Here is a 23,451-nt window from a genome sequence, read left to right as displayed (position 1 = left end):
AAGAAAGAGGGAGAGAGAAAGATCTCTCACCTCTCTTTCTATATACATGCACCAAGGAGAGGCCATGTAAAGCCATAGTGAGAAGGCAACTATCTACAAGCCAGGAAGAAAACTCTTACCAGAAACTAAATCAGCCAGAACCTCGGTCTTGGACTTTTGGCCTCCAGAACTGTGAGAAAATAAATTTCTGTTGTTCAAGCCTTCCAGTCTGTAATATTTTGTTATAGCAGCCAGAGCAGATTTATAAAACATCCTAATCCCCAGAATTTGTAAATGTTACGTTTTTCAGAAGAGGATCTTCGCAGTTGTGATGAAGTTAAGGATCTTGAGAGGAGATCATCCAGGAGTTTACAGTGGGCCCTAAACCCAATAATTAATTGTCTTGAGAAGAGACACACAGAGTAAAGGAAGAGGCCGCGATTGGAGTGACGGTGCCAACGGTGCCACAAGCCAACGAACACCTGCAACCACCAGAGGCTGGAAAGAACAAGGAACTGATTGCCCTCTAGAGCCAGAGGACCTTCTGACATCTTGATTTCAGACTTCGGGCCTCCTGAAGTTGTTCTAAGCCATCAGGCTTGTGGTCATTTGTTATGGTAGCCACAGAAAACGAATATGCCCCAAAGAAACGTTATCTCATAGTCTCTGTGCATCAGGAATCCAGGCACAGCTTAGCTAAGTTACCCTGGCTGAAAGTCTCTCGTGAGGTTGTGGTTTTCTCAAGACTCACTAGGGCTGAAAGATCTGCATCCACGCTCACCCACGTGATTGGTGGCAAGATTCAGCTCCTCAAAGACTAAGTGAGCCCACATTGGGCTCTGCACTGAGTGTAGAGCCTACTTGGGAATTCCCTCTCTCTCTCTCTCTCTCTCTCTCTCTCTCTCTCTCTCTCTCTCTCTCAAGTAAAATTTAAACAAATCATTGGCTCCAAGATGTCCCATGGATAGGCCAGGCAAAGCAACAGGTAATTATGGTTGGCAGTGCTTGAGAAGTGAAGACCTGGGGATGTTTTTTCCATGAAGTGTGTTCATGGGCAGCAGAGTCCCTGCGAGGCAGATGCCCAGTGATCAGCTCCCTTCCTTGTGACCTAAAGGACTTGAATAATAGTATCGGGTGTAAGGGTAGGGCTAACCTGCAGCCTTAAGAAATAAGAGCTTTGTTTTAACTCTATAGGTTAAGAGATAACAGCCTTATCCTATCAATCAAGGGATGGATTAGCGCTTGATTGGATTGGGGCAAGGGCCTGTTTGAGCTGTTTCCACCTGGGAACTATTCCTTTGTTCTGTTCCCAGGTGATAATTGACGATGTGGTAGGCTATAAAAACTGTGTACCCTGGCTGTTCGAGACCCACTCTGGTCGAGTGTCGGTCCGATCAGTTTGCCTTGCCTCTCATTGCAATAAACTTTGTTGTGACTGTCACTGGTGCCCGTAGCATTCTGTTTCAGGAGTCATGTGGATGCAACATCCGGTGCAGAGCACCACCCCACCCCACAAACAGTTGAGGCTCAGTTTGAGCATCCTTCCTCGATCAGAATTAACTTAGACTAGGGCAGGACAGAGTCACAACAGAAACCTCAGTAAACCCTACTGTGAGGAACTGAGAAGAGGAATGTGTTTAGGAGATGACATTGGGTTGACCCACAGTCCTCAAATCTTGAGTACCATAGAGTAGGAGTGGCTTCTACCCCACCCACAAAGTATCCCAACCTCCAAAAGGGGACACTCAGACAACATATGCCAAAAATGTCGGAACCCCACAGGCCCAAATAACCAATTTTATTAGAGACTTTGAGGGTGAGCAGACCACCCTCATGTCTTCTCTTCTGTGTTCTGAGAACTCTGGGCCTCCGGCCTACTTTCTAAAGCCATGCTGGAGCAGAAAACATCTCAAATGCTTCATAAAACCAAACTTTCGGGGGGCTGATGGATTATGTGGGGCTCCATTTAGGTTCTCAGGTTCCCCTTGACCCTGGAAGCGCTCTGCCTTGGGAAGAGCAGCCCCAGCATAGCAGTGACCTGGTGGCTGAAGGTCCCTCTCCAGAGAAGTATGGACTCCACGGCTGTGCTCTCTCACATGTCGGTCACCCACTTTGGGAAGCAGGGTAGGATCAGGACCCCTCAGGCTCAGGTTGGGGACTGAGTGCTGAGGCTTGGCCAGGTGTGGAGACCAGGATACCTTGTTTAAAAGGATCATGCTCCACCTTGATGCAGCAGAGTGAAGACTATATTTGAAGCTGGAGGTGTTTGTGGAACAGGAGGAAGGCTGCTGCCCAGCCCCTCCTCTCTCTGCAGACTCCAGCCTCCCTCTCCTCCCATGTGGAGGCAGCTGACATTTAAGTCCGGGGGACTTAGGAACCTCCCGGGATGTGCACTCCTTTCTCCAGTGGTCGTGGCCTGCCCTGAAGTATGAGGTCCTCATTCTGTAGGGAGCCCTCTCTGCCATCTGGGAGACTCCTGGCCTGACTGTTTTCCTGTCCCTGTTGTTCTCACTGGGACAGTGAGCCTCTCTGGAAGGCTCTTGGCCACACCAGCTCCTAGACTGTGCTGCAGGCCTGGGGTTCCTGTGAGCAGTGGGCTTGGCTCTAGGAGGAGCCTCTTCTTGGACAGCCTGTGGTTCTCTGGCGCCTCCTGGCGGCCTGACTCTCCCAGGCTTTTTGGAATGGATGGAAATGCCCATGGGCTTGCACCGGTGTGGCCCACATTTCTCCAGAGCTCTGGCCCGTGTAGGAAGTTTTGAGCTTTGTCTTTCTGGGGGCTGAACCCTCTGGGACCTCTCAGTTGACTTAAGGCCTGGCCTGAAGCCCTTGGCCTCACAATGCCTTTCCTGCCGTTGTTGGAACTCACAGGCTGTGTATAATCCAGGGAGTCTCACCCCAGCAAGGGGCAGTGGGCAAGGTCCTAACAAGTTAAAGAGCAAATGGGACTCCAGGATCCGCTGGGGGAGGCCCCATTTCAGGTGTGCAATCTTCCGTCGCATGAGGGACTCCAGGAGGAGTCTTTGGCTCTTTTTGAGGACTGGCCACTTGGGCATGACAGTGAGGACAATGGGAGCACCCACCAGAGCTGTGGCAGCTTGGGGGGTTTGGCCATGTGAAGTGGAGGGGCAGACTGAGGGAAGGCCTAGGGAAGCAACCAGAAACTGTAAATTCTGGAGCTGCCGAGTCAGGCCAGGAGCCTTTCCTGGATCCACCTGTTTATCCCTTTGTTGGCTTCTCTGGGCTTCAGGTGGGAGCTGCTGGGAGGCTAGACTGACCTCCTCTCTGTGTTTCTTGGCAGAGGCCGTGCTCTGGCTGACCAAATGCTCTCCCTCCCCACTGGTAAACAGGAAGTGTTGACAGGGGGCAGAGGCCACTGCTTGTTCCTGTTCCATGGCCCTGTATCCACAGCCTGTGAGGGCTGGGGGCCCCCTGCCCCCAGAAGAGTCAGCTGGGAGACTGCCTTCAGCAGCATCGTTTCCTCTGACCTGCTCCTCACCTCCTCCTCTTGGAACGTGAGGACCTCCGGCCTCCTCAGCTCTGCACTTTCTCAGGCTCCCCACAGCCTGGATTTCAGCAGCCTCATCTCCAGCCTTGTTCTGGTTCCTTTGCCCTTGTATCTGGATCTCTCTATCAATTTCGCTTCTTAACAGTCCCTGGCCATCTCCCCCAGGAGCCTGGGTGTCTGTACCGTCATCACCTGTGGTCCCTTTCAGGTTTGTCTTCTGTTGTGTGTGAGTGTCTGCACCATGCTCACCTCCCCTCTGCTCCTGGTTCTCCCACTCTGATGAACAGCTCTTTTCATTAACTTTGCTATTTATTAGTCCCTGGGACCCTCCCCTAAGTCCCTGGGGTTTCCCACCATCCTCACTTCCAGCCTGTCTCTGGCTTCTCTTCCCCAATGTCTGATTTTCCTCCTTCTTTCCTCTAGTCTGCTCCCAATTGCTCCTCCCTGCAGAGTGGCTCTCTCCAGTTTCATTATCTAACTGTCCCTGGTTCTCTCTCTCAGGCCTCTGGGTCTCTACAACATCTTCACTTTCAGCTTCTCTCTGGTTTCTCTTCTCTGGAGCCTGAAGTTTGGTTCCATTCTCACCTCCTGTCTGCCGCTGGTTCTTCCACTCTGATAAATGGGTCTCTCTATCAATAACACCTTTTAACTGGCTCTGGTTTTCTTCTCCAGCTTCCCAGGTCTCCGTATCATCCTCACCTCCAGCTTCTGTCTGACTTGTCTTCTCTGGAGCTTGAATCTCTGCACCATTCTCCTCTCCAACCTGCTCCTCTTTCTTCCATTCTACTGAATGGGTTTCTCCATTAATTTTGCTTGTTAATTCTCCCCTGTTGTCAGCCTCAGATGCCTCTGTGTTGGCCGCATCCTTGCCTCTAATGTATTCCCGATTCTTCCACTTGGGTGTATGAATCTGGCCATTAATTTTACTACTTAACTGACCCTGGTTTTCTTCCCCAAGTTCCAGGGCCTCTTTGCTATCTTCGTCTTTAACCCCTCGCAGATTTCTCATCCCTAGTGCATGAACACCTATATTATTCTCATCTCCAAACTTCTCCTGGTTCCTCCTCTCTGGTGGATGGGTATCTGCATGAGTTTCATGTCTTACTTGTCCCTGGTTCTCTGCCTCAGGAGCCAGGGTATTTATACTGTCCTCATCTCCATCTTTTCTCTGCTCTCTCTTCTCTGTTGCCTGAGTTTCTGCTCTGTGTTCACCTCCAGTCTGATCCTGATTCCCCCAACAGGGTGTGGCAAACTCTCTGTCAATTTTGCTTCCACTCTGGCCCTGATCCCCCCAACATGGTATCTCCCATCCTCTGTCAATTTCACTTACTGCTGGTCTCTGGTCTCCCCACCATGGTGCCTGGATCACGACCCAATCCTCCACTTTTATCTCCCTAAGGTTCTTCCTTCTAGATACCTGGGTTTCCCCAGCATCCTTCCCCCTTCTCAGGCCTTGGTTTCTCCACCCCACTAGAAGTTCATGTTTCAGTTGTTTCCAAATCTCTCCCCTACATGCTTGGATCTTCCCAGCTTTCTCACTTCCACCTTGATCCTGCTTCTCCCGCCCTAGGGTCTGGATCTCTGTAACATTCTCACGTCCAGTGCATTCCTGTTTTCTCCACCCCAGGGCCTGGGTGTCCACACCCTCCTCTCTTTTTACTTCTCCCAGGTTCTCCCTCCCAGATACCTGGGTTCGCAGAGCATTCTCACCTCCAATCTGGGCCTTGTTTCTCCTCTCTTGTGCCTGAATTTCTATAGCAGCATCATCTCTAATCTTGTCTTGCTTTCCCCACCCTGACACCTGGGCCTCCTTACCATCCTCACTTCTAGTCCGGCCCTGCTTCCCCAATCCTTGGGTGTGGGTCCCTCCTTCATCCTCTCCTCTGGCCTCTTTCTTGTTCTTCTCAAATGCCTGGGTCTCTACAGCATCCTCATTTCTACTCTTATCCTGGTTCCCCCACTTTGGTGTTTGAGTCTCTGCATCAGCTTTACACCTTAAATGTTCCTGGTTCTCTGCCGTATGTGCTTGGGTTTCAGGAGGATTCTCACCCTCAGCCTCCCTCTTGTTTCTATTCTCTAGTTCCTGAATTTTAGCTCTATTCTCAATCCCCATCTGGTCCTGGCTCTTTGGCCCTGGTGTCAGGATATCTCCATCAGTCTTACTTATTACTAGTCTCTGGCTTCTCCACTCCAGGACCTTGGTCTCTGCATCATCCTGCATCTCAGAGTTCACTGGGAGCTGCCTTCCAGTTGCCTGGATCTCCCGAGCACCCTCCCTACTGCTCTCTGTCCCGTTCCCCCACCCTACAGCCTGGGTCTCTCTACTATCCTCTCTGCCTAGCACCTGGTTTTCTGTCCCTAGTGCCCAGGCCTCTTGTGGGCAGACCCAGGACTTCCAGGGGGACACTCCCACTTGGTTGGAAGGACCCGGCAGGAACTCTCCAGAGCAGAAATGCACCCTCTGAGACGAAAGGAGGTTTGAGAGAGAGGTGGCTAGCGTCATGGGTGTGAGGTGGGACCTCATGCTAACAACAAGCTCCAGTGGCACCAGTTCTTCCTGGGAGTGGACAAACAGCTGCTCCATCCTTTGGTACATGTCCAGGGAAGGGGATGGTGGCCTGCAAATCAGGTGAGACTGCTCATCACTGAGACACCAGGGTACCGGCCGTGCTTCCCGAGCACTGTCCTGAGGGAGCATACAGATGCTTGAAAAAGAGGTGGTGCGAAAGATGGGATCAGAAGGAGTGTGGAAATCCCAAGGTGGGTCCTGACACGGGTGCTGCCAAGAGACCAGGTATCGGGTCCAGGATTCCTGGAGGCTCCTCCGGTGTTCATACATCTTCTTTTGTGCCCGTTGTTGGACGTGAGCCTCCAGGCCACGGAAATCTCCAGGACTGAAGGAGAATTCAGGGGTCAGCCTCAAACAAGTGTCATGTCTCGTGGAGGGCACGGCCCACTTCTGCGGTGGCATCTGTAGTTGAGAATGGGGAAACGAAATCCTTGCTCACACACTGTCTCATCTAATTCTCACAGATTAGAATTACAATCCCCACTATCCAGATGGGGATTCTGGGGCTCAGAAAAGAGGGAATCATTTCTTTTAGGGTATTCATTCAAGACCAAAAAAGAGTTTACTCCAGGCCAGGCACTATTCTAGATGCTGGGGTTACCAGCATGAACAAGACAAAGTCCTTCTTGGGAGCTATCTTCCAGATATGGAAGACATAATAACCAAGTATACAACATGTTAGGTATGAAAAGTGTTCGGGTGGAAATAAAAGTGGAATGGCGATGGGGTTAATCTCTTTAGAAAGGCTGGTCACAGAAGGCCTCTCATTCTCAGAGGAGGTGACATTTGACTGGAGACCTGAGTGAAACAATGGGCAACTAAGTGACATCTGAAGAAAGAGCACTGAAGGCAGAGGAGACATTAGTGCAAAGGCCCTGAGGTCAGAACAAGGCCATGTGCATCAGAACATCAAAGAGTCCCTATGCCCAGAATGAAACAAGTGATGAAGAGAGCCGTGGGAGGTGAGGTCAGAGAGAAATGTAGGACAAATCACGCGGGGCCTTGGACTTATGGTTAGGAGTTGGTGTTTTATTCTGAGTTTGACAGGGAGTGTACCTGTAAGAGCTGTTTCAGGGCTTCGAGGGGCAAAATTCTATGATCATTTTTTTCTTTTTTTAAATTTTTTTTAACATTTATTTATCATTGAGAGACAGAGAGTATGAGCAGGGGAGGGGCAGAGAGACGGGGAGACACATAATCTGAAGCAGGCTCCAGGCTCCGAGCTGTCAGCGCAGAGCCTGATGTGGGGCTCGAACTCACAAACCATGAGATCATGACCTGAGCCAAAGTCGGTCGCCTGACCAACTGAGCCACCCAGGTGCCCCTATGATCCCTTTTTAAAAATTGGTTATTGGGATACCTGGATGGCTCAGTCAGTTAAGCGTCCGACTTCTGCTCAGGTCATGATCTCATAGTCCGTGAGTTCAAGCGGTGTTGGGCTCCGTGCTGACATTCTGTGTCTCCCTCTCTGTCTGCCCCTCCCCCACTCGTTCTCCCTCTCTGTCTCTCTGTCTCTCTCCTCTCTTTCAAATAAACATTACAAAAATTTTAATTAAAAAATTGGTATTTAGGGGGGCACCTGATGGGGATGAGCACTGGGTGTTGTATGGAAACCAATTTGACAATAAATTTCATAATAATAAGAAAAACATTGGTTCTTGCTCACAAGCATCATGGAAGGCCTAAGCCAGGTGCAAAAGAAGACCTACCATGCCCAAGCTAGTCTATGTTATTAGGAATCAGCATAGTTATGACTGCGAACTTCTGGGCTGCAATCGTGGTCTGATTCTTAATCTGGATGCCACACGTGGATGTATTCAGTTTGTGAAAAGAAAGAAAGAAAGAAAGAAAGAAAGAAAGAAAGAAAGATCATTTTGTTGGCTGCATGGAACATTGTACTTGGCTGAGAGAGACTGCAGGAACCAGGCAGAAGGCAGTGCTACAGTGTAGGTGAGACATGAGGGAGACTTTGCCCAAGGGACTGTGGGGAGGTTTCGAGAAGTGATCAGATTTGAGGCATGGCTAGCAAGTAGAGCCCATAGGACTTGTAGAGGCGGAGGGAGGGAGGGAGGGAGGGAGGGAGGGAGAGAGACTAAAGTGACTGCTGGGTTTGGGGCCTGGCGGTGCTCCCCCTGACCAATCTAAGCTCCCCCCGTTCCCACACAGGGCAGAGAACAGGGTCCTCATAACAAGTGAATGAGCCAATCGTGGTGCCCGAGGGAAGGAGGTGTGTGGGGGCGCCCTCACCTTGGTGACCTTCCTCATGCTGGGGTGGGTCCTGGTGACCCGGTGCCAACAGCTCTGGACCTGCCAGATCAGAAAGAGGCAGAGCACGAGCAGGTTGCCACAGCACCGAGGGTCCCTGCAGCTGCGATCCTCAGAAAGTAGGCCCCGCACTGGCTCCCACTCAGGGCCCTGGAATGGTCCCACCACAGCACAGGCGCCCAGCAGTGGCAGCAACATGACAAAGCTTCAGTGAGCAGGTGGTGTCAGGGAGATGGAGGGCAGGACTGCGATGGGTGACCCAGCCAGTCTGGGGTGTGGTAATCCCCGCCACATAGTGCCCCTGTCACTGAGGCTACCTCACAAAGGAGCCACAGCTAAGCTAGTTCCAGCTCCTGAACCTGGCACCGGAGCTGGCTAACATGTCCTCAGTGCAGGCAAGGACAGCACTGGGGGACTGCCCAAAAGGAAGGAAGAGGTAGAAGAATTCATTTTATTTATTTTTATTTCTTTTTTTTAGAAGAATTCATTTTAAATATCCCGTCTTCTGGAATGAAGAGATTATATTCCCCCCATGTGTGATGGGGTGACGTAGCCGCGGTCTGTGTGATTTCTTTCTTCCTATTCGGTGCTTTCGTCCATGTGTCCATCTGTCTATCCACCACCAGACACTTAACGAACACTGTATTGAACACGTGTATCCTTGTTTGATCACCACGCATCCCTTCCTCTTTGCTCACAGTATTTTGGTTTTCTGTCGGGGATTATTTTTGCCATCTCAGGATCTGTGTTGGTAGGAGGATAAATGCCACCCTGAAGATTGTCTTTCACCCGAAGGTTATACTCAAAATTTTAAATAATGGAGCAGGAAGGGACATCAGTCAATCAGAGGGGCCAGGCCTTGACCCTTTAATCACAGCATTTTAAGTGTTACTGAGCACCCCAGGAGAGGGGCATCACCTACTTACCAACCAGCTGTGATGTACTTCTCTGTATTAAGAACCCAATATGCCACACGATGTATCCTGACTGAATCACCCCAGCTTATACCTGATACTCTCCCGCAGAACAGAGATTCAAGGTGGGAATAGGAAGCTGGTGAGAAAAAGACAAAGAAAAGGAGCCCATGACAGCTAGGAACTGACCCAGTTCTATCAGTTAAGACTCGGCGTTGCTAGGAGCTGGCCTGACACTCACAGCTGGGCCTCACATTCTCCTGTTCAACATAAACGATTTCATGTCGATAAGATCATTAAGATGCCCAATCATAGAACTATTCACATTTCCTGATGACATCTAATCGGAGCAGACCCCGGTTCCTTGAACCCTCCCCCAAATCACCTAATAGAACCCCAATCCTACAGTAAATCCTTTCAAACACCCTCTTTTTGAGAAGACTTATCATTTCCCATGGTGTGCATTCTCCCTTGATGCAGTAAGAATTAACACTTTGGGTGTGTTCCCAGTAGTCCTTGGCTGGAGGGCACTAACAGTGGAGTGAGACTCTGGGACTGGTTCTGCTCTCACACCAGCTCCCCTGGAATCTGTGGGCTCCATGACAGAGTTTTTTCCTAAACTCCATTTTGATTGCTTGCTAGCAAAAATCCGTAAGTGAAACAGGTACCACCTTTGGGCCAGTCATAGTGCTAGAAGATAGGTATCCAAAGTACCCAAGGCATCTACAAACTCTGCTCTCATAGAGCTCTCAGTGTAGTTCAAAGGTGGACACTGAATAAAAGGAAGTTTGACAAGTGCCATAAAGGGAAAATACAGGGGGTTTGTGGGTCTATCCAGCAGGGGCAGTTACCTGGTCTGGATGATCAGGGAGGCTTCACTGAAGAGGTGATGAGCAGGAGCTAGCTAAGCAAAACAGTGGAGCACAGTGCACACAACAAAGGGTGATAGATGGGGTTGGAAAAATTGGGGTGTGCTCAGGGGAGAAAAAGAAAGTGGGTAGAGCTGTATTATGGAGATGGGGGTGAGGACTGGTGGAGTGGGTCCTAGTAAGCCATGGCAAGGATTTAGAGTTTTAAGCACAGAAGTGTATAAAAAACAAATTTCTAAGACAAATTGATCTTGAGCATATGTCAACATATTAACTTACTAGCAAGGGAAACAACAAAATACAAAAGGGGGAGCTAGCTCTAAGAGAATTTGGAAATTGAGTTATATAATTGGGAAGCAGATTAATTAGGTGAAGTGTACTGTCTCCTTACTCATGGAAATAAAAACATCAAGTCCCATCAGTCTTCACTGAAGACACCTGGGATATGATGGTCCAAAATGCCAGGTAGGCCAAATAACAACGGGAAATTGTTATAAAGGACATCAAAAAAGCTAGGGATGCCTGGGTGGCTCAGTTGGTTGAGCGTCCAACTCTTGATTTTGGCTCAGGTCATGATGTCACAGTTCATGGGATTGAGCCCCGTTGGGCTCTGTGCTAACAGTGTGGAGCTTGGTTGGGATTCTCTCTCTCCCCTTCTCTCTTTACCCCTCTCTCTCAAAATAAGTACTTTCTCTCTCAAAAATAAGTAATAAAAAGCATTTTGTAAAAAGGACATCAGGGGCACCTGGGTGGCTCAGTCGGTTGGGCGTCCGACTTCAGCTCGGGTCACGATCTCACAGTCCGTGAGTTCAAGCCCCACATCGGGCTCTGTGCTGACAGCTCAGAGCCTGGAGCCTGCTTCAGATTCTGTGTCTCCCTCTTTTTCTGGCCCTCCCCTGCTCATGCTCTGTCTCACTCTCTCTCTCAAAAATAAATAAACATTAAAAAACATTTTTTAAATATATAAAAAAAGTAAAAAGGACATCAAAAAAGCAAATGATAAGGACATGTCTATGACTGTAAATTGAATAAGGTTTAATTCCCCAACAATGGTGGCTGATACATCTAACTAATATGGAAACGTGAAACAGGATCTGAGAGGTGAACAGCAGTATCCAAACCACAGGTTCTACTTTTTTTTTTTTTTTAGAGGGTGGGGGAAGGGGCAGAGGGAGAGGGAGAGAGAGAATCTTAAATCAGGCAGCATGGAGGCTGATACAGGGCTTGATCTCCAGAGCCTGAGATCACGACCTGAGCTGAAATCAAGAGTCGGACACTTTATTAACTGAACCACTCAGGTGCCCTGTCACAGGAGCTACTCTTAAACAGGAAGCATCTGTGGGTATTTCTCAATTCGGAGACCAATTTTGTTCTTCAACAAGTCGTACGTGAGGTGGGGTGCCTGGGTGGCTCAGTCAGTTAAGCATATGACTCTTGATTCCAGCTCAGGGCATGATCTCATGGTTCCTGAGATTGAGCCCCACGTTGGACTCTGCACTGATGGTGCAGAGCCTGCTTAGCATTCTCTGTCCCTCTCTCTCTCTGCCCCTCCCCTGCTCATGCACACACACTCTCAAAATAAATAAACTTAACAAAATGATTTGCATGAGGTGAAGTTTGATGGAGGAATTTTTGGTGTAATGAATGTTCCATCCTGGAGCCAGTTCAAACCCATCACGTTGCCCCATACCACAACCGGTTTCAAGCATAGCAACCAGATGGAGTGGAAGCAACCCAGGCCAATAGCCAAAATCCCAAGGTCCAGTTCTGGTTCAGCCACTGCCTCACTCTGTGACTTTGGGCAAGGAGCTTCCCTTCTCTGGGCCTTAGTATCTGTAAAATGAAGAGATTGCTGCATGATTCCTAAGGGTCCTTCCAGGTCTCTACTAGGTTTCCGAAATAGTTAACTGGAACTAGCATATAATGGTCTAGCTTGGGCTGATCCCAGTGGTCCCCAGATGTGCCTGGTATCATGTTGGAGAGAAAAGAGTGAGGGCCATAACAATCAGGAAGGACTTCTTGGAGGTGGTGAGGCACGAGTCTAGCTTTGAATAATGGAGATTTGGAGCAGCCTAGAGAAAAGAGCAGTGTGCTGGCCAAAAGAAACTGCTTGTCCTATGACATCTCCAAACTCAACCTGACAGAAACTCAACCCTCACCCCCAAACCTGTTCTTCTTCCTGAATTCCCTACTCAAAGGATTCCATTTCTAGTGGACTCCACACTTCCCACCAAATTTTCACAAGGATATCTAAATATGGAGGAAAACATTTAGGGTTACCCATCATTCCCTCCATACTGTTCCCTCACCAGTGTAAAAAAAAAGATGATTTTGAAAGCTCAAGAATATGCTTAAAGATAAATAGGCAATGGAATGATGACATCATTGAAACCTTTCGTTCTGGGTGTTTGTCCGTGTGTGTATGTATGAATGTTTCATTTATTCTCCCTGCCAGAAATGTGTGGTATGACGATAACAAAAACAGCAAATTACTGTCCCTCGCCTAGAAACGACTTGGTTCCCCTGCGGGCGCCCTTGAAAAACGAGGTCCGTCCGCCTGCAATGGCGTCACTTCCGTTTCCTGCCGCGCGCGGCCATTTCCACTCCTCCAGCGCGACTTTCCGGCCGAGGCGCGCGCTCCCGCCCTGACGTCAGCTGCGCTCCCAGACGGGTGGCGAGACCGCGGAGTCGCAGCTATGGTGAGTGCGTGCGCGTGGTGGAAGGGATGGGACGCGCGAGACTCCGGGACCGGTTCACTCACTAGGCTGCCGGGGCTTAGAACGTACGCTGTCTCGATCGCCCGGCGCGGGGTCAGAGCTCCAGCGGCCGCGGAGTCCCAGGCTCCTCCCCCCGAGTTAGAATTCGGACCGCCGCGGGGCCCCAACAGCTCCGCTCGAGGTTAGAACTCGGAAAGCCTCAGGGTCCCAACAGGCTGTCGGGGGTACTTTGCAGCTACTCCGTGCGCGTGGCTGGAAGCCTCCGGGGAGTGAAGGAGTCCCGGCCCAGCGTGGGAGGAAACAGACCAACCCACGTGGGAGAGAGTAGAAAGTTGGATGAGAAAACCAGGCTCCGTCTTTCTTATTTCTCTTGTTGGGGATCGCTAGAGGATGGTGGGGAACCCTGAATTCAAATCAGCCTCCCCTACCCCATTTGCCCATTTGTCGATGTTCAGGAGAGGGAGATCTAGATCTCCATGGGTCTGAGCCTTAGTGCCCAACGCCGAGTTACACGTGCCGGGGACTTGGCGTTTGAGGGCCTTTGGCGGCTGTGGTAAATGTGGAGTGATTCCGAACCCCGGCTTGGGTTCAGGCATGGTTGCTGCGAGGCGGCAGTCTCAAATCAGAGGTCTCGGTAGCACCACGTGCGGCTTCTCTAAGCTGTTGGTGATCTCCAACCTTTAATCAACTCCTGTAGCTTGGTAGCTAGTTTTGTTTGGTACTTGGTAAGGAAAGAAGAGTTTACAAAGCACTTCCACTAACATAGGGAGGTTTAATCCTTCCAACGGAGCGTGGATCCCGTTGGGCAGCTTCCTCCTTTCCTTCCCCCTACCCCCTATTTTGAAGTTAGTATGTGGCTGAGCCTTGAACTTGAAGCTTCTAAACCAGTGCTCATTTTACGGAATTCTACGGAAAGTTTTGGAATAGGATGGTCTCCAGTTAAACTTAAGAGAAATTTTCCTCGGGGTCCATGAGTGGCTCGGTCGGGTTGGCACCCGACTTCAGCTCAGGTCATGATCTCACCTTTCCTGAGTTCGATCTCTGGGTTGGGCTCTGTGCTGACAGCTCAGAGTCTGGAGCTGCTTCAGATTCTATGTCTCCTTCAGTCTGTCTGCCCCTCCCCGGCTCGCACTCTGTCTCTGTCGCTCAAAAATAAACATTAAAATTTTTAAAAAAAGAGAAATTTTCCTCAACTGTAAAATGGGGATAAAAGATGAATGAGAGTGTTGGAAAGATTTAAATGAGAATTCATGTTAAGCACCTAATCCTAATACTTGGTACCGTGTTAATGGGCACGCCTTGTTAAATCCAAACCTTGCTGGGTTTTGTTTGTCTGGTGTACAGGGAGACCAAATAGATCAAGCTAGGGATCAAAGTTAGCTAGCAGTATTATTTCATTCGTTCACTCATATAAATAACCCTTGAAAAACTTAAAAGGAATAAATACAAAGCAAAATTTCAGTTACTATTTATGAGCTAGGTAGTTTGTTTTAAAGTTGAGCCAACTTTTTATTGTTGACTGATACTGAAACAATAAGGTGAGGCCTCTTTAGTTGTTTGGGCTCCTGAAGTCTTCCCTTTTTGTGCATTTAATGTTTTGTTGAGAATTGAGAATCCTAAGTTCCAGAAAGGGGTTGTTGGAGCTGCAATTTAAAGTAGACTTTTGAGGAGTGATTGGGATTAAAGTGTTGTTGAGCCCTTTTATGTTTAGGAGGAGGACAGCAGTGTGGATGAGCATTAGATTTTGATAAGTCAAGGACATGTGTTGTGGTCTCTGAGGTAGCCACCAAAAGAATAAAGATAACATAATTCCAAGCCAGTAGAGGGAATAGTAGAGTGAAAAAATAATAAACCCAGAGGAAGGAAAGAAAGAAAATGAAACGTAGCAGTTAGGACAAATAGAAGGCACAAAAGAAGGAAGATTTGAACTTAATGTTATCAGTACTTAAATAAATATAGGAGACTAAGTGCTTCTGTTAAAACAGATTAAAGTAGAAAGAATGGTAAATGTATACCAAGTCAAAAGGTGTGATGTAGCCTAAATATAAACATCAAAAAGAAGTAAGTTTTAAGGTGAAAGGCAACTGAAGATAGTGGCTAAAAAAAGGTATGTGCTTCAGATTCGGTGTCTCCCTATCAAAAAATAAATAGACATTAAAAAAAAATTTTTTTAAGGGGCGCCTGGGTGGCTCAGTTGGTTAATTGTCCGACTTCAGCTCAGGTCATGATCTCACGGTTTGTAAGTTCGAGCTCCATGTGGGGCTCTGTGCTGACAGCTCAGAGTCCTGGAGCCTGCTTCAGGGTCTGTGTCTCCTTCTCTTTCTAACCCTCTCCCATTCGCTTGCTCGCTCTCTCAAAAATAAAGATTAAAAAAAATTTTTTAAATAAGGTATGAATAAAATAAAAATGATACAATTATAAGAAGAAATGGACAAATATGCAATTATATAGCATTTAAGTATATAAATGATAGTTGGTGAATCCAGAACATCAGTGTGGAAAGAGGATTTGAACAACACCATCAATAAACTTGATCTGCTGGTCATAGTGAATCTAGTGAACAAAATTATGGAAATTTGAAAACAGAACTAAACAATAGTGAGAATACCACACACAACAGCTAAAGTATTACCTGGATCTTAAAATGCTTATGTTGGAGGGAAAGGAGCTATAAAAAGGTAGGAAAAGAATAAAAAGATAAAACACCAAAGAAAAGCAGAAATTACTGAAATAGCAAACAGATCTGACTTATAGGATGGACAGAATCAGAAGATTTTCTCTGAAAAGTCCCCTCCAGCGAGATTAATCAGGAAAATAAGCAAAAGAGATGAAAGTGAGGAGTAACAAACATGAAGGAGTTATAATCTTCAGATATTAAAAAGGATATTTGAACAGTTTGATAGCTATAAATACAGAAACTGAGATGAAGTGAACAAATGCCTGAAAAAAAGTGTATCAAAACCAATTTAAGTAGGAATTTAAAACGAATAAAGAAATTAAAAAAAATTTTTAACAGGAGGGGTGGCTGGATGGCTCAGTCTGTTAAGTGTGCAACTCTTGATTTCGGCTGGAGTCATGATCTCATGGTCTGAGATTGAGCCCCACAGCTCCTGAGCTGGCAGTGTGGAGCCTGCTTGGGATTCTCTTTCTTCCCGTTCACTGCGAGCTCTCTCTCACTCTCTTCTCTCTCTCTCAAAATAAATAAACATTAAATTTTTTTTTTGACCTGAAAAAAACCCTATACCTAGTTGTTGTTTTTTTAAAAACCCTATACCTAGTTTTTAAAATAGCTTTATTGCAATAATTTATGTACTATAAGAAGTTCACCTGTGTGAAGTGTATAATTCAGTGGTATTTCATATATTTACAGAGCTGTGCAACCATTGCTATAGAATTTTAGAACATTTTTATCATCTCTTCCCCCCAAGAAACCTTATGTCCATTAGCTAATGGATATAAAATTAAAAACCTATTTAAGTTGGTTTTATCTCAGGAATGCAAACTTCGTTTTTACATTAGAAGAACCATAAAAAATTAAAGGAAAACATTTTTCATCTGAGTCAGCACAAAATCGGATCGAATTCAACATCAATCTGTTTAAGAAGAAATTCTTTTTTGGGGCGCTTGGGTGTCTCGGTCGGTTAAGTGTCCGACTTAGCTCAGGTCATGATCTCACGGTTTGTGAGTTTGAGCCCCACATCAGGCTCTGTGCTCACAGCTCAGAGCCTGGAGCCTGCTTCTCATTCTGTGTCTCCCTCTCTCTTTCTCTCTGCCCCTCCCTGGCTCTCACTGTCTCTCTCAAAAAAATAAGCATTAAAGAAAAAAAAATTTTTAAGAAAAAAATTTTTTAATGTTTGTTTATTTTTTTTTTAATTTTTTTTTCAACGTGTTTTTTTTTTGGTTTTTTTTTTTGTTTTTTTTGTTTTTTTGTTTTTTTTTGGGACAGAGAGAGACAGAGCATGAACGGGGGAGGGGCAGAGAGAGAGGGAGACACAGAATCGGAAACAGGCTCCAGGCTCCGAGCCATCAGCCCAGAGCCTGACGCGGGGCTCGAACTCACGGACCGCGAGATCGTGACCTGGCTGAAGTCGGACGCCCAACCGACTGCGCCACCCAGGCGCCCCAATGTTTGTTTATTTTTGAGACAGACCACGCATGGGGGAGGGACAGAGAGAGAGACACACACACACAGAATCCAAAGCAGGCTCCACCCTGTCATCGTAGAGCCTGACATGGGGCTCGAAGAATTTACAAACCATGAGATTATGACCTGAGCTAGAGTCGGCTGCCTAACCGACTGAGCCACCCAGGAGCCCAAGAAATTCTTAATATAGTAGGAAACAGTGAATTTTCTTAGCCTGAAATATCTAGGAGTAAATCTAAAAGATATTAAGCCTTTTGTAAAAATTGTAAAGCCTTACTGAGAAGTACCGAGTTAAGCATATATGTTTAAATTGACAGATTCTGCATACTAAAGGTCCTTTACCCAAATTGGGATTGTATCAAATCTACGTATCAGATTATCCCAGCACATTTTTGTGGGCCTTGAAAAGCTGATTCTAGAATGTAAGGAGAAGAGCAGACCAATAATGGGGAGACCTTTTTCCCACTTCTGGGAACTCTAGCCCTCACTTAATTCCACATCACCCTGGAACCACTGCAGTTTCAGGGACCAGGCGTTTGGTGCAATCTCACGCTCGATGTCACTTCCGCTGACGTCACCACTGCGTCACTTCCTGCATCCTTGCGGGTGGGTCATTTCTGTGTCCTTGCGGTGCTGGGGGGCAGGAGACCACCGAGGCAGACGCGATGGTGAGTGCTCCCACCGGGGCGTCACCCACGGGTCACCACTTAGGACTGGGGTGCCGCGCGCTGCGTGCCGCGGTCCAGCCTCCAAAACCGGGGTTAGAGCGGGCCGCAGCGGGCGAACCACGCGTTGCTCGCGATGGTAACGTGGGGTGCGTCCAAGTTTTATATATAAATACATATATATTTGTAAAAAGAATCACAGGGAAAACAAATGAGAAATTAATGAAAATGCTTGAACTCGAGAGGTAGGGATGAGGAAGAAGGAATGGTTTAAGCAGGCCCCTCCCAATTCGTTCCCTGAATGGTTTATTTTGAAGCAAAGCCAGTGACGTAACATTTTATTCGTAGGTGATAAAGTATGTATCTGTAAAATCAGGATTTTTAGCAACTGCAGTGCCATTATAATACCCCAAAATTTAATAATTCCTTAGTATCAAATATCTAATATCAGAATCAAAGGCTTGATCAGATTTTTCTCCTTTCCTTTTGTTTTTCCCCAAGAATACTTGGTCATAGATGTTTTTGTTCTTCAGGAGGGGCAGTGATCACATGGTATCTTTTATGATATTGGTAGCTGTTAATGTCTGGATCCATTAATCTGTGTCTGGATTAATTGATGAATATGGGTTGCAAGATGGTGGGATTTGATTGACTCATTCCTTTAGTAGGTGGAGTAGTGATACAGTCTGTATGGGAAAGGCAGGATAAATGCTTTACTGTTTGCCAGTTTTCAGAACAGTTTTAGTTCACTAACAGCTTTGACTTTGGAACTATGTAGATGTGTTACATATTTGAAAAGTAAAATCTTAATTTTTTTTTAACAAGCTGAATACAAAGGAACCCTAATTGTATATCAAACTGATAAACCACAGGGAAATATTAATTTGAATAACTTGAATATCGTACTCTGACTGGGTGGCCTTAGTTGGATATGTTGTAAGAACAAAAGGAAATTTTGACCTTGGTGAGCTTGTTGGTAGAGGTACCAACCATTTTGTTGGTACCGACCATTTTGTATGTATTGTAGGGTCAGATGAATGAGAAAATATTTTGATGGATTCCTACCGAGGACAGAGGAAGATTTGAGTATTGGATGGGAAATGGAGAGAGAACTCTGTGCTACATTTCTATAAACGCCTTAATTTTTATTTCAGTAAATTTGGGGTGGAGTGTGGAAATCCCAAATTTAAAAACTGTCCCCATGTGACTCAAGTGGATACTGAGCCATGAGAACCTATTAAAAATCCATTTGCTATAATACTACCAAGCAAGAGAGGCAAATAAAAGTATATCAGCTTTAGTGTACATCATTGGACTATGTAATTGCTAAAATTCTTCTATTCTAATATATTTCAGTTTTTCTGAGTTGGGAATAGGCAGCCAGTGTCAGTTACTAAGTGTCTTTCTGAGGGCAGAGGAACAGGGAAGCTGATCACTATCTCTCTGGGTTGTTGATTATAAAGTATTTTGTGATTTGTCCGGAACAACTTCTGGTTCAGTTTGACTGATGGTTTGATGACTTCCCCCACTTCCCACCCCATAGACTGAGGCTGATGTAAATCCGAAGGCCTACCCCCTCGCAGACGCCCACCTCACCAAGAAACTACTGGACCTTGTTCAGCAGTCATGTAACTACAAGCAGCTTCGGAAAGGAGCTAATGAAGGTAAGGCAGCCAGAGGGTGCTTCAGGTGGAGTGATCAGGCACTGGCTCTGGTTTAGATGTCCAACTTGGAAAGAGGGCTGGACACTTGATTGGGACCAGTGGGAGGACTTCAGAGCAGCATTTTGGCAGTAGCTGCTAAAGGTTAACGGTGTAGGAATTCTTTTAGACCCAGTTATTCACATCTATCTTGTGAGGAGAATGAGAGTCGGAATTTGAACTTGGGCAGTGTGGCTCCACAGTCTGTGCTCTTGTTCATACTCCAGCATTAACAGAGTGTGGTCTGGGGACTAGCACTGGGCCACAGAGATATAAGCCATCAGGAGTAAGTGTTTAAACACACATCAGTGTATCACATATCCGTGATAAGGGGTGCTGATTTTTCTTCGAAGTTGCATGTGGTGTGAGCCTCCCAGAAATACTGCTTGTGACAGACTGGGATGGTAAAACCCTGATCCTTGATCACAGAGTTTGAGAAATGCTGTACTGCAAAGCCCGTGTGAACACTGTTGCAGTCAACGAGGCAAGAGGTGATAGTGACTTGGACAAGTATGGTAGCAGAGAAGAAGAAAGAAGTGGTCTGTTTCAGGATGTGTTGTGACAGAGCTGATGGGTTTGATGGAGGGTTTGAGAAAGGCATTGAGGGTGGCTAATTGGTGATTAAATCCCATATCACTTACCAAAGCCACACTATAAGACAGAGGATTGCTTGTGCCTGGGGATTTTTGCTCAGAAAGCACTTGTTTCTTTCCCTTGGAAATTGCTTTTTTGTGGCTTCCATGCCCAAGCTCCACCCCCATCCCAGTCACTTATTGGGCCTCGTGTCCTTCTCTCTTCAGCCACCAAAACCCTCAACAGAGGCATCTCTGAGTTCATCGTGATGGCTGCAGACGCTGAGCCGCTGGAGATCATCCTTCACCTTCCGCTGCTATGTGAGGATAAGAACGTGCCCTACGTGTTTGTGCGCTCTAAGCAGGCCCTAGGGCGGGCCTGTGGGGTCTCCAGGCCTGTCATCGCCTGTTCTGTCACCATCAAAGAAGGCTCACAGCTGAAGCAGCAGATCCAGTCCATTCAGCAGTCCATTGAAAGGCTCTTAGTCTAAACCGGCGGCCTGTGCCCCACTCCTCACTGAGTCCTCCCCTTGGGGTTGTGTATCCTATTGTCTGTGTTAGCATGTAGTACCTCCGGCCACGTTCTCTTGTTATATCACAGTACTAAATCCGGGTTTTGCATTTTTGTATTATTTTTGTTTTACGGGGTGTTATCCGTATATTAATCCTCCACCCAGCCCAGTCTCCCATTCTCTGCCATCTTATCCTCCCTTTTGAAAACTGAACTAATGCGAAGAACAGGCGGAGACAGAGTGGTGATTCCATTCAAAGGCAGGGAAGAGCCAGGATAGAGATCTCGTTCCAGCTTTCAGGCGCTGACTTCCCCTTGTGTGCAGGACCTGATGGGTGTAAACACCATTCACTTTGTATCCCTCGTGCCTGGTGTACAAAATCATTCCATAAGCGTTTGCTCTCTATGGAGATTGTGTAGCATTTGGGGAGAAAGCATGTATCCTGTGAGGTTATTAGGTGTATGTCCAAGTGTCGTGTGCTAATCTGCCCCTGCCGTTTGCTTCGGTAATGTGGTATTGTTCCCCCTCTCCCCCAACTCCTAACCATGCCCCTGAGGGCAGCAGGGCAGCAGCATAGCAAAGATGTGCTGCAGAATTCCAGAAGCTGCCTGAGCAAGTTAGACATGGGGCAGTTGACCTAGGTCTTGAAGGAGTCCAGAGTGGCAAGAGAAAAGAGAATCAACTGATGCTGAAATGAAGAAGTCTCGTGAGTCCCGGAGGCCTGACTGGAAGCTACAGCAGAGATGCTGGAGTCCAGGAAACATCCTCTCTGGTGAATGCAAAGGTCTTCAGTGGACAGTTGGTACCAGCTCTGAAAGCCATGACCCCTGTTCCCTGCCACAGTGTGGGGCAGGTGTGTGTATTCTTCATCACATCAGAAGGACAGTGCTCGTGTGCCATTCTCGTGAGCATTCTAATAAAGAGATATATTCATATTCCAGTTTAAAGAAAGTGTGGTTCTTGATAGGTATCCAGCTAATACCTGAAATGAAGAACTGTTTCGCATTCTTAGAACAGTGATAGCTTCTCAAACTTTCCACCAAGAGGCTGTGAAAAAGCCATGACCTCCGGTGGTTTTCTAGCAGCTCAAAGTGTCTTGTACCGACATGATCATTGAGGTGTTGCTCTCCCTCTACAAAGGGTTTCCCCGCCTCAGCACTAAGGATGTTTTGGGCTGGAAGATTTTTTATTTTTTAACTTTTTAAAATTTAAATCCAAGTTAGGTTACATATAGTGTAGTAATGATTCTAGGAGTGGGCTGAATGATTCTTTATGGGAGAGGGGGGCCCTGTATGCTATAGAATGTTCAGCAGCATCTCTGGCCTTTACCCACTAGATGTCAGTAGCCATCGTCTCCCTCCCCGAAGACACTGCCAGGTGTTCCGGTGGCAAAGTCACCCCTAGCTGAGAACTGTTGCAGAATTAGGGCTCCTAGTAGCCTTTGCCACATGCTAGGGAGTTGGGGGTTGTGGCGGGGAGGTGATGACCGAAGCCACTTCTACTTGTTAACCTGAGGGAAAGCACTGTGGGATCCTTGCATCTCAGCAAGAGAAGTTTTCTTCCAGGGTATAGATAATACCATAATGGTCAAATTAGTGCAGGTTATATTTAGTGTTGTCTTGGCCAGCTTGGGCCAGTGTGCACGTTTCAGTCAGAAGCATATGTAGGAAATCCAGAAACCACCCTATCCTGCTAAAGTGTTGTGTGCCTACTGGGCTAGGCATTGCCTCCAGCTGACTCCAATGTTCAGATACCCCCATCTCCCCACCCCGACCCTGCCAACCCAAGCAGCTTTATATTTGTAGGTGGTGGGGTTCAGGTTGCTTACTATCTTTTGTCCTATATGTACACTTATAATCATACTTTAAAAGAACAAAATAATTTGGGTGGAGGAAGATCAAGTTCAACCTCCACTTGGTTGGGAACTCAGCCTTATCCACTAGAGCTTTAGGAAGTGAGGTGGGGCAGGGGCTCCTGGGATCTTCAGCCCTAGTACCCACTTTACTCTGGAGTGTTAGCTCAGTGGCCACAGCTACATTTTAAGCCTTCAGAGGCCAGGGTGCCCATTTATGATCCTTTGAAAAAACTGGCTCTTCTCCCTGCTCCTAATGGCCCCCCTGCCTGTCCTGTGTCTGCATCTCCACCATGTTCTGTCTTCACTCGGTGTTTCACATTTGGTTTCCTGAACATTCCAAACGTACTTTCTTCTTGTTGGTTGTATCTCATGTTCCTTTACTGCACTGGTGGCTTTCTTCTCATGCCAGTCTTAATTCAAGTATCACTGCTGTAGGACCTTTACAAACTACCTCATTTCTTTCTTTTTCCCCCAGCACTGTGACATCCTATTTTTAGCTTCTTCTTTACTAACATCTGAGGTGGTTTTCTGATCATTAACCCTCATTGGCGAGCAGGAACTTGTGTGATACCCTAGCACCTGTAGCAGTGCCCTAACATAGATGCTTCAAAAGTGTAGAATGATGGGGCACCTGGGTGGCTCAGTCTGTTGAGCGTCCAATCCGACCTTAGGTCAGCTCATGATCTCACAGTTCGTGAGTTCCAGCCCGTGTCAGGCTCTGTGCTGACAGCTCAGACCTGGAGACTGCTTCGGATTCTGTGTCTCCCTCTCTCTGCCCCTCTCCTCACACTGCCTCTCCCTCTCTCAAAAATAAATCAACATTAAAAAAAAAAATTTTTTTAAGTGTAGAATGAAGAATTCCCAAAGGGTAGACACACAAGCAAGGAAATCTAGTAATTTCCAGCCAGCCACCTATGAAGTTGGTTGCAGAATTTTGCATTTAAACATTTTTGTAGAGAAAATCAGGTCAGTCATCAGGTCTGAAAGGTTCCTCTGACCCCAAACACACAGTGGTTAGGAACTTCTGTTCTAGAGTGCAAGTTTGCTGAGTGGACTAAGATTAAGGAGTGTTTTTATATTTACAATAGTGACCTTGGTAAAGGTCATCTGTAATACGTTAAGTACTAAACAATGCATTTCCGTTATCGTTAAGCCCAAACTATGAGGGCTTAAAGGTGGTGAGGA

The 23,451-nt window shown here is 46.9% G+C and overlaps 2 protein-coding genes across 2 annotated transcripts; one reads left to right on the top strand and one right to left on the bottom strand.

Annotated features, from left to right (window-relative positions):
- Nucleotides 1–1,762: 1,762 nt before the first annotated feature.
- LOC125919651 (uncharacterized) lies at nucleotides 1,763–8,571 on the bottom strand. The gene is made up of 2 exons (XM_049626436.1): nucleotides 8,301–8,571; nucleotides 1,763–6,455 (listed from the first exon to the last, which is right to left on the bottom strand). The coding sequence occupies exons 1-2, from the start codon at nucleotides 8,514–8,516 to the stop codon at nucleotides 1,854–1,856; spliced, it is 4,818 nt and encodes a 1,605-aa protein (XP_049482393.1). The 5' UTR covers nucleotides 8,517–8,571; the 3' UTR covers nucleotides 1,763–1,853.
- A 3,172-nt stretch (nucleotides 8,572–11,743) lies between these two features.
- On the top strand, nucleotides 11,744–21,346 carry SNU13 (small nuclear ribonucleoprotein 13). The gene is made up of 3 exons (XM_049626437.1): nucleotides 11,744–12,800; nucleotides 19,171–19,291; nucleotides 20,128–21,346. Exons 1-3 carry the CDS (start codon nucleotides 12,798–12,800, stop codon nucleotides 20,388–20,390), a joined length of 387 nt encoding a protein of 128 aa, XP_049482394.1. The 5' UTR covers nucleotides 11,744–12,797; the 3' UTR covers nucleotides 20,391–21,346.
- Nucleotides 21,347–23,451: the final 2,105 nt, after the last annotated feature.

Source organism: Panthera uncia, chromosome B4 (assembly GCF_023721935.1).
Source record: "Panthera uncia isolate 11264 chromosome B4, Puncia_PCG_1.0, whole genome shotgun sequence".
Taxonomy (NCBI): Eukaryota; Metazoa; Chordata; class Mammalia; order Carnivora; family Felidae; genus Panthera; species Panthera uncia.
This window is presented reverse-complemented; position numbering and strand designations above follow the sequence as displayed.